The sequence below is a fragment of the Aptenodytes forsteri genome, unplaced genomic scaffold (genome assembly GCF_000699145.1).
Source record: "Aptenodytes forsteri isolate BGI_AS27 unplaced genomic scaffold, ASM69914v1 Scaffold81, whole genome shotgun sequence".
Taxonomy (NCBI): domain Eukaryota; kingdom Metazoa; phylum Chordata; class Aves; order Sphenisciformes; family Spheniscidae; genus Aptenodytes; species Aptenodytes forsteri.
Genome location: NW_008795259.1, coordinates 1,697,193 through 1,708,607, shown reverse-complemented (window position 1 = coordinate 1,708,607; position 11,415 = coordinate 1,697,193). Strand labels below are relative to the sequence as shown.

The following is an 11,415-nucleotide window of genomic DNA, read 5'->3' as shown; positions in this document are numbered from 1 at the left end:
CATAGTCAAGCAGAAAGGATTCATTCCTAAAAGTTTCAAGGCTTGCTTATTTGGTGTCAGCTTCAGACACACCTCCTGCCCTCTAGAAGACAGATTTGTTACTACGAACAACATAGAAACCGAACTGTCCACCTTGCAAAATTTGGTTTGACTTTGTGTAATTAAGATGGGGCAATTTGGATTGCAATGTTTTGCAGCCAGAAGGGCTAAATAAGCCTGTATGAAGTCTTGACCCAAATGCTTTGACTTCAAGAGAAGAAACTGGCAGCAAGAGAAAAACTAAACAGTTTTCTGCATTGTTCCAGGAGGCACCGAGGCAGGGCTATGCCACGCAGGGAGTAGGTGTGATTAGCTCATTTGTCATTAGTTTAAACTAACATGAAGCAGAAAGCAGAAGTCTAAGCACACGGAAATAGCACCCTCTAATTCTGATTAGCCTCTTGTTTATACCACATTGTGGTAAGCTAAGGCTGCATTGGCTCACTTAAACCTTCTGCAGGCACGAATGTAGTAACTCCTGTCTCCCTTGGAGAAAGGAAGGAACACCTCCCTCCACAGAGAGTTAGCAAGAGACAGAAGTAATCCTGCAAACTACCACCACCACCATGAAGACATCAAATGTTCTTGTTCTCATCTTAGTCCTGCTTCACATCAATGTCAGCACAGAATGGCCTACGCACACAGTCTGCAAAGAGGACAACTTGGAAATACATTACAAAAGCTGTGGTGAGATTTTTAAAATTTCCATTTTCCTTTTAGCTGGGCAACAAAGGTGTTCTTATGCAGCGAGAGAAGCTTATAAGCCAGGCAATGAATGGAAGGGTTACACTCCCAAGCCAGCACTGGGGTTTGCAGCTAGAATATTTTTAGTCTTTCAAATACAGCTGGTTTTGTTGACACACACACACACACAAATCTAACTGTATTTAGATAGAAGATAATAAAGAGGAAATAATGTAACCTAATTCAGAATAATAAACAGCTGTCAAAAATCCAGTTCAGCACAACAGAGATTACTAGGATTTTTATCTTGAAGGTAAGTTTAAAAAAAAAGGAAGACCCTAGACCTTTATCTTTTTTACCCCTGGGTTGACACAGACTCTTCAATGCACTGATCTGTTTTCCTAATGTGTGGCAAGGCTGTGGGGACGTGCTTTCTGTCCTCCCACTCGGAATGACAAGGGACCCAGTGTGACAGTGGGAAGGATTCACGTTCTCCACCATTGCCACTGTGCTTAGCGAGACTTCAGCAGCAGCACCTAACAGAGGCATTTCCCAGGGACCACAGGGTTTTGTTTGTTCTTTAAACCTATAGAGAAAAGGAGCAAGCGGCACTGGAATGACTGAAAATGAATTCACTGAATGGTGCCTGCTTTCCACCTCTTGCTTTGCTGGCCTTGTGCCTCTCCTATTGTGCTGATCTGCTTTACAACTGGGACAAAGGGAATTAGATTCACAGACGCCTCATTCATTTTCCGCACGTGATGTGAAAAGCGATTCATGGCAAATGAGCACCCTAGAGTTTGTTTTTCCAATTCATCCTGATACAAAGGGTTTCCCGGGGGGCTTTTTCTCCCCTGTAGCTTTCATGCAGTTTTGCACACCCATTAAAACAAAGCCAGTGAGGGACAAGAGAAGTAAATAAATATTTGTAATGCTATTCTTTACTGGCCTGCTCCCAGGAGACTAAAGTCAGGCTTCACGTATTATAAACAGGTATACTGCATTAGAAAAATATTTAATTAGATATTGAATACAAGCTTTGGTATTACCTTTATTTTAGTAAGAATTCATTGTATAAGTTGATTCCGTTCCTTCAACAGGTTTCGGTTAGCATGAGATGCCTTGACACAGAGGCACAGGCTACAGTTTGAGTCAATTCAAATGATGATGAAATTTGTCTGCTGGGCACGTGTCAGTCAGACACTGCTTCTTACTCTGCACACACCACTGGCCTAGCTAACAAAATGCATTTGTTTAGAGCTTACGTGTCACTTATTTTGGTTTGCCACACACAGAAAGGTAAGAGGTACATTCATTCAGGAGGAATTCACAGCTTGAGAAGCACAAGCCAGAGATCATACAGGTCAGGTCCCAACACAGAGTGGTTTTCTGTTCTCCCGGGCACAGCTATGTGAGATAAGATTACACAGATGTGGAAACAATGCAAGAATTAAATCAGATTCCTTGTTTGAAGCCTGATTCCTCACTCCCTTACAGCTCTGGCAGATTCAGTTGTGGCAACACTCACAGCTACTGTCACAATGTTCTGCCCTGCCTTTTTCCAGAGGCTAACACACTTGTAGCATCAGACCAGGATGCACCATCTGCATCTCTGCTGACCCAGCTCGTAGTCTGGTAGCTTGCATAAAGCAGAAAAATATAAGGTGTTTTGGGCTGAGCCCAAAAACCTACAGGTGGGGAGGATAAAGCCAAATACACTAGTCTACATTCCTTTCAGAGAAGGCACTGCTCTTACTGAGCTCGCTGGCAAGCTCACAACGGTGCCAAAGGTACTGATCACCCTTTCAGGAGAGGGGAAGCTTTGTCCCCACTTCATTTCACTGTAAACCACAACTAGATGGGCAGAACATAGCTCCGTTCTTTAGCTGTGTCCTGCCAATTGTCCTCACCCAGGAGGGAACAGACATGATAGTGTCTAGGTTTGACAAGACCCTTTCCCAGCAAACCTTTTCATGACAACTTTGTAATGTCAGCAAGCACAGAACCAATGCTAGGCAACTGTCCATACTCTTCAGCTATTTCAGGGGAAGACTGCCCCACATGTCCCTCCAGGCTGAGAAATCCCCATGGTATTTCCTGCTCCACTGAAGATCCCAGAGGATGACACGTTTTTGGGATACAATGGCCACAGTGAGGTATCTAGTATGAAATCTTGGGTAAAGGATTCCCTGTTGGCTTCAAGAGGATCAGGATTTCACCTCTATTGTTGTTCTATAAACTCTAGGATGTTATCAGTGAATCAGGGTTGAATCAAGTAAAATTTAAGGAAGTTGAGAGGATTTTAGCCAAGTGTTCACAACTTTATTTCTGGAGCTGAATGCCCTCTATCAACAGATTAATAGAGTTCAGTCTGAGCATTTAAAAAGGAGCTAACTGTTCATTTTCACTTTGCAGTTTATCAGATCCTCTCCTATAATGCAGTAAAAATCTGACTAAAGCCAAAAATATGAGCTAATACAACTGTGATAAATGTAGCAGAGAAGCTTAGGCAGATAACTGAAGACAGACAGAGAAAGCGTAGCAATCTCCTGTACCCAGGAGCAAGTCCCAATTCCCTGTCGCAAGCACTTGCTCTAGCTGCATCCTGCCCCTGTAATGCGTAAGATACAGGCATGCATCAAGCCGCAACCTCACTCCGTGCTCTGGATCCTTTAAAAGGATTCCCATTCCCACCCAGCCACATCAGACTAAATGTTCAGTAACCAGGACCCCCAGGGATGCATCGAAAGAAAGGGATGGACAAGACCCCATTGATCAATATCATGCACTTGTAAAAGAGTCATTTAAAAGAAATCGGACAAAAATTCTCAGCAGCAAGTCCATAGCGAGAAACTCAGGCTGAGACACAGGTGGTCTAAAAGTAAAGTAAATAGACAGTATGCTGCCTCCTCTATATAACCACAGGCGACATAACACTGAGACAGTCTATAAATAGCAAGACATTTCCCATCAGTGCCACTCTTCCTCCCAGGAAGAAGTGACAAAAACGAAGGAAGATCTCAAATGACCACAAATCACTTCAGAAACCTGGGCAGGGATCCTAAGATAAAAGCAGCACAGGTTAACATCTCTGACTGAGAAAAGAGAACCATAATTGGCAAGTCTATGCAGAGACATGAAAAGAACTTGCTGCACAAATGGCTGATTCTTATCCCTTTTAATTTCACAGTGATTTTTACAGTAATAATGCTTTTGATCTTTCCAGCTACATTTTAAAAGGCAATTGTCTGGGAAGGGAAAGGCAGGAAGGCAATGGTAGCGAAGTGCCCCGAGCAGATTCCAGTGCTATTTGAGTGTCAGTCACCCACCTCAAAGTGCAAAGTGCAATGCAGTAAGAGACTACAAAATATAACTCTTCAACACGTCTACCAGCACCTGCTTCCAGACCATTCACGTAAGCCTAATTGTCTTAATTAGCCATGAAAACATTCTTGCAACGTAGTGCTCAAATGGGGCCCTCTTCATAGGGTAAAGCAGGTGATTGCTGCTGCAGATGCATGAAAAACATTTCCCAACTATTTTTACAGCTCTTTCTTGAAATGTTTGTTGGACCTACATCAACAAATCAGTATTTCGGAATGCCTAGTTTTGTTTTGACCAGCAAACCCAGACCTGTATGCTCGGTGATTAATAAAGCTCTACATTTAGATTAGGACCTGGGAGATGTCAGAGCTGCCTGCTGCCTGAAACTGTAGATTTCTTGACAGTGCAGAAAAGGTTATTGGTAAGGCAGAAGGTTCTTAGAAAGGGTCTGGAGATCATCAACCATTAAGGATTTTGTTTTCTGTGCACAGGAGTAAATAATAGGGAATTTCAGGGAGATCTTCAGGGAGTCAAAGTAGTAGTATTTGAAGATGACATCTTGAGAGATATTCCCTAGGCTTTATAAAACACTGTCCAGACCACATGGGATTTTTTTTTACTATCACAGACAAACACATTTCCCAATTCGTGTTTGACTTTGTTTGCTTTTTCTTCTTTTTTTCATCTGAAGCAAAGTTAATAGCCATTAGCTGAAGTTTCAGGAGAAGGAACAATCAATCAGTATTCATTTCAAGCTCCAGAACCTAAACATGAAACTGGTTGCACCCTTCTTTACAAGTTTAAGTTTTATATCTGCATATCTACAGATTCAAACAATAAAACATTTAGGGATATGGGTAACCATTTGCTTTAATTAATGTCTTCTGCTAGACAAAGACGCAGGGCCCCATGGTCATCCAGAGAATTATTTTTACATGCCAATGCCTCTTCCTAAACAGAGCAAAGTAAGACTGAACTTATGTCCACTGAGGTCCACGACTGCTTATATAGCCCTGTCACGGCTCAAGAAGAGTCATTTCTATAAAGCTCTTTCCTGTCCTACATTGCTACAGTAGGAGAGAGCAGCAGTGCCCACTTCAGGACAAGCTTGCACTGGATTGCATTTACAGATACAGAAACTCTCATTTGTATGGCTCAGATTTGGATCTCTTAAAATGGCCCCTTGAAGTCAACAGGGTTATTCTGGTGTAGAACCTGCTCTGTTCAGATAGCGCAGTATAGACACCCTCCTGTTAAACTCTGCTTTGAGGGAACTTCTCAATGCTTAAAAAAAAAGAGAAAAAGTGGAGACTGATAGACTGGTTAGATTACAATTTTCTGATTATTTGTCTATCCATGCTGAATAGTTTCAGTCTTACTAGGGTCCCCCTCACACACTCAGCCCATCATATCCTTTCTCCTACATACTGAGAGATCAAATATACTATTTCTCTTAAAATCCTCTTTTTCCTTTTTTAAAAATAGACCTGTAACAGCCATCCCTGCTCAATCAACAATACCAACTTGTAAACAAACGTGGTAAATTGTCATCATTGTAGCACTAATTTTACAGCACATCACTTTGTTTTCTATGTCAACCAATGTTACTAGCCCTTTTTCCTCCCTGGCCACATACTTACATCCTTTAGTTAAAGAATATAAGTAATCTGATAGCTTCAGGTGGCAAAGAAAAGTCTGCAAAAAATTCTCACCTCGTGCATCTTCAGGGCAAATGTTCTTCTAGACACTTGGTAAAAGAAGGTTCTTTTTCCATTATTCTTTGTTTTTTTGGCAGACAGGTTGAGCCAGATGCTTCTCTTGGACTTACTTATTTCCCTCAAGCAGTCTCCAGCAATTGCTTCTGCTTCTAAATTATTTAAAGCCACACGACACCAACTCCCCTCTGATCTTTTGTTGCATAGATCACTAATGGGCAAACAATCAAAGAACTTGAGAATTTCACTCGAAAACATTTTGTTTGTTTGTTTCCTCTGTCCAAGCTATCTTAGTGTCATAGCCATGCTGCTATACTCATCTGGTATAGCTTACTTATTCCAGGAGGAAGGCCAGATGTTGACATGCATATTTCTGGCACCAGATCCTAACAAACGGAAGCTATCATCAGAATCAAGGTAGAATAGATATGAGCGCACATACAAATCTTTTAAAGTTTTGGTCTCTCCATGAATTAAAACTACCTTATCTGTTTCATTCTCCACTTCAGAGAGGATTAAAACTTCCTTTTCCTATGTGACCTCTTAAGGTGGTTCTGATTTTTACCTCTGCTTTCAGAGAGGGAAGAGTATTTAGTAAGTTTTAAAATGTAAATGGTAAGGAGGAGCAGGAGACAGTTTCATACCTCAAAGGTACTGTGGCAAAAACATTAGGTTCAGCATCTAGACTTTGAACCATTTAGCAAAGTCAATATTAATGCTTTCACTGAGACTAGTAGTGGAGAGACTTAACCTCAGCTGAACTTTTCCCATCATGCTCTAAGTTTTCCCATCTAATTCAGTTCTCAGAGGTTTGCTCACAGCGTCCATTTCTTCACCCAATCAATGAAGGTCCTGCATCATGGACTGCAAAAGAGGGTTGCTTACATGTGACAGCCCCTCCTGCTTATCTCCAGCTGCTAAATCTAAACTAGTAGACACATTTTCCACCTATTGACTTTTGCCATGTCTTCGGTTGTTGTAGCCACTGAGTCACTAAGGAATCGCAAGCAGGAGGGTAACAGCCCACAAGGCAAGCCATAGGAAAAGGTATTCTTCCCTTTGGAAACAAATAGGAGAGACATACCTAGAAAACTGTACATTGTATTACAGTCGGGAAGTACTGTGGGCAAGGCAGAACTGTCATTTGCTACTGCACACTAAATTTGAGTCTCTATAGAGGGAGCAGTCTAATATACTAAACAGGTGAGTCACAGCTATGTTAACAGTTTGATGAAAATTTGAGATTAGCTTCCTGTATTACTGTTGTGGTTTAACCCGGCAGGCAGCTAAATACCACACAGCCATTCACTCACTCCCCCCCGCAGTGGGGTGAGGGAAAGAAGGGCAGCGGGACTAAAATTCATGGGTTGAGATAAGAACAGTTTAATAATTGAAATAAAGGAAAATAATAATAATAAAAAAATTAAAGGATATACAAAAGCAAGCGATGCACAATGCAATTGCTCACCACCCGCCAACAGATGCCCAGCCAGTCCCCGAGCAGCAGTCACTGCCCCCCTGGCCAACTCCCCCCAGTTTATGTACTGAGCATGACATCACATGGTATGGAATGTCCCTTTGGCCAGTTTGGGTCAGCTGTCCTGGCTGTGCCCCCTCCCAGCTTCTCGCTGGCAGGGCATGGGAAGCTGAAGAGTCCTTGACCAGTGTAAGCACTGCTCAGCACCAACTAAAACATCGGTGTGTTATCAACATTGTTCTCACCCTAAATCCAAAACACAGCACTGTACCAGCTACTAGGAAGAAAACTAACTCTATCCCAGCCAAAACCAGAACAATTACATAAAGCAGACATTATCAAAAGGCACATTCATTGCATCATGTCAGGTGCAAGAACAAACCACAGTTGCTCGTAAGCGCTCCAGTGCAAAGCTTTCTGTGTAAGCATATGAAGCATTGCTAAGCTTTCTTGACATTGCCACACTATCTCATCTAGAGCTGTCATCAAGGCCTCAAAATAGCTTTGGACCCTACAATGCTTACAGTTCACCAAAGAAAATAGAGGCAGGAGATCAGGTTCTCGCAGAAATTTAACATCCATCAACAAAAATATCCAGAATAATCTAAGAAAAATTAACACACCAGAAAAATACAAAAAGGATTTCAGCATTATTGTGTGTTGGTGTCACTGCACCAACTTCAAGGAGGCTTATGGCAACGTAAGTCTAGGGAGAAACAGTGGCCATCAGGGACAAGATACCTAAATACCCTTTACAGAACCACCACATACCGAATCCAAAACCTCTGATCTGTCCCAGATGCTGCTTTTAGACTCAGGAGAGCTTCCAGTTGCCAAAAGCTAGGATCTTTAAAGCTACCACAAATTAATTCAATGCAGCAGTTTCCTCTTCACCTGAAGATGGATGGCTCCTGTCAAATGATCCAGCAGTGATCGGGCAGGCAGGAACCCAGCTAGTTTCCTCAGCAGAGGGAGCATGCCATTCCAATTATAGCTTACTGCCATGCCTCTGCAGTGGATTTCAACCCATCCTGGGAAAATGGGAACATTTAGTCCATTTATATGCTGCTGATTACTGTTCTGTATAATCAGCGGTAAAGCCTGCTATCCCAGAGCATGGCATGTGTCTAACAGCAGGGCAGTTTCTAGTAATGTTTGGTTCTATTTCTGACACAAGTCTGCAAGTCTGTTGTGAATCCCCAGTCATACTGGCAAGCACTGATGTCCGGAGATCTCTGTCTCAAGTAGAGCAGTATAAAGAACAATAAAAAAACCACATGAAGAGAGAAGAGACAGATCCGATTAGGAATACAGGCAGTTACTGTATGCATCTTACTCATGCAGCGCATGGTGTTTTCTTACCAACAGAACAGAAGAACAAAGACTTTCTCCCTCTAATACATTCCCTGCTGAGCCCAAATTAATGCAGCATTTTCTTGTTACACTGCTGTAGCTGAAGCTCTCAAGCTAACTAGGACAAATCAGGATTATCAAATACAAATACAGATCTGTATGTGCTGTCTCTCAAAGTCGGCATCCTTCAATTTTGTCTTCTCAAACAGGCTTAGACAAAGCTTTGTCATACCACACAAAGCACAGAAACCCCCCTTTCCAAATACCACTGCTGCAAAAGGGAGGAAAGTCTCCATGAACCTTCAGACACTGGGCCTCCCCTTGAGCCCTGGCAAACAGCTCTAACAAGCCTGCTGTTAAGAAAGGTGGTTTGGGCAGGAAAAGGCAGGGAGACTCAGGTCAAGTCTTTGGCAAGGCTGCTTTATGCATGCTGGTGACACCCCCAACCCCAAACACAGCCCTCCAGCTGCAGAGAGCCCCTCACACCTGCTGTCTTTACAGGGGCTTCCCTCCAGCTCATCACACCACACAGCTCCTCACCCAGGCCACCAGCAGCTCCATGGCCACAGGTGGCAGCTGATTGACCTCAGCTTGGTACTGGGAAACCTCTTCCTCTCTTCTCCATTTGCCACACTTCACAGGCTCACAGGCTGGGCCCTCCATCCCGCTTCTGTTCCTCACACCCCAAATGCTGCTACTATTGCAGTCAGTGCCCCAGCAACACATTTGGAGAAGCTACCAGCCTTCTGAGTTACTGTTTCTGAATATTTGCAAATTTGGACATCAGTTATACTCAGCAATGAGTTTTATTTGAAATAGTAAGAGACAAAATCTTCGTCCTTTATTTAAACACTGGAATCGCCTTGCTCCAAAACTAGGGCTGTAAACACAGACCAGTAATGCCTGTGCCTTAATCTAACCAAACTGTATATAATTGCTCTTTGCATTACCAGTGTTCAGTATTCTTTAGAGGAGTGGAAATGATTTAAATATTGCATAAACACTTTTTTTTTTTACACCATATTTTAAGTTTCTCTTGCTAGTGTTCTGGGGTTTTTTAGCTTATAGATTATACTGAGACCAAATCTTCAGGCTTACCTCTACAGCCATGTAAGTTTTATCATAAAGGAAGCAGTTATTCACTCCATCAGCCATCTCCAAGAGCTTCAGGTTTAAGCAGACCTCAGAGACCACACGTTGATAGCGCTATTTGCAAAGGGGAATTCCCACAGTCTGTACCCCCAGGATGCTGAGGATACATGAACTGTAATCTTCCCTATTATACTTCACCTCCATGTTGCCTAAGCAAGCCAGAAATGTACAGGAGATAAAACATGCCATGACTTCTGCAAAGGAGGCCATAGTGCCTGTCCAAACCAACTCAGAGCTGGTCATGCCTGAGGTGAGCATCTTGGGATGAAGCATCCTCACGATAAACTAGCCACAGCCAACATGAGTCTCACAATTTGTTCTGCTCCCCTCTGAACAGAGGGTCACTCTGCTTCTCCCAGCCATGTCTGGACACGCAGTGGCATGCAGGGAAGGCAGGACCAAAGGGAAGCTCATTAAACTGAAGGTGCTCAGGGAAATCTAGATGCACAACTGGAGAGCTACGAATTCAGCTGATGCTTCTTCCTTAGTATCTTATAAGTAGATTCTGGTGTCAGATATAACCTTGAGCATTAATGTCTATTTAAATTAATTAACCTGAAAGGGAAAATGTTGAGTGAATACATAAAGTCTGAGATCCCAAACAGTTCCCCATTCTTTCCCTCTCCTTTACTCACCTTGAATGTTATAAGGACTAATGATTTAATTTTATTAAGAGCTTTGAAGGTGAGGACTGTTGGGTAATTACTAAATACGTTTCTTCCTTGTGCTAATTTCCAGCTCCTTTAGCACCAGTCTGTCCTTGTATGACCCTAGCCAAGTGCAGCTGTCATTCCATTCAATTATGTGACCTATCTACTCCTAAAAAATGTTATTTTGAAACACCCAAAGCTTACCAATTTGGAGAGTCTTCTCACCACTGCAAGACTTACAGATGTGGACTCTTACAAGCAAAGCTTGCCTGCTTTCTGCTCCTATTCACTTGTACCACTGGTTTTCATGCTCATATGGAAACAATGTGATTTTAGAGCAGATTCAGATGAGAGTAAAGCCAGTAGAGGATATTTAACAAGATGGGGGGAGGGAGAGAGAATAATAAAAAACAGAGGCTGTTATACAGCAGCTCAGCAAAATTCCTATAACAGGTGCTTCCCATCTGGCCATGCAGTTTCAGTAATGCCCAGTTAGTCATATAGCAGCTCAGGCTGCAAGGGACATAGCCATAGCAAGTTAACACATTATCATTCCCAGCTGTCTGCTTCATCTTCCTACTGGAGATCACCTCCCAGCGCACAGGAGGCTGAACAGACACAGGGGGTGTAAGGGCAGCCCCAGCTCACAGCAGCCCTGTGGCTTGTGCAAATGCCCTGTGGGGGTGGTTGCAGCAATGGAAGCAGAGCAACTGGCAGCACAGAGGCAAACCCATCTGGGCTGCCACATTGTGGCAGGATATTGCTGCCCAGGTGAAAAACCTGGTTGTAAAAGTCTGTCAAATAGATGCTCACGTACCTAAGAGTCGGGCCACTGAAGAACATCAAAACAACCAGCAGGTGGATCAGGCTGCTAAGATTGAAGTGGCTCAGGTGGATCTGGACTGGCAACATATGGGTGAACTATTCATAGCTGGGTGGGCCCATGACACCTCAGGTCACCAAGGAAGAGATGCAACATACAGATGGGCTCGTGATCGAGGGGTGGACTTGACCATGGACA

At 43.0% G+C, this 11,415-nt stretch overlaps 1 protein-coding gene across 2 annotated transcripts in view; it reads left to right on the top strand.

Moving 5' to 3' along the window:
* Positions 1-446: 446 nt before the first annotated feature.
* LY86 (lymphocyte antigen 86) overlaps positions 447-11,415 on the top strand; it is a 35,880-nt gene continuing 24,911 nt past the window's right edge. For both annotated transcript variants that reach the window (XM_009279170.2, XM_009279169.2), the window contains exon 1: positions 447-726. In XM_009279170.2, the coding sequence (XP_009277445.1) occupies positions 606-726 (121 nt within the window). In that variant the 5' untranslated portion in view covers positions 447-605. The remainder of the gene's footprint in view (positions 727-11,415) is intronic.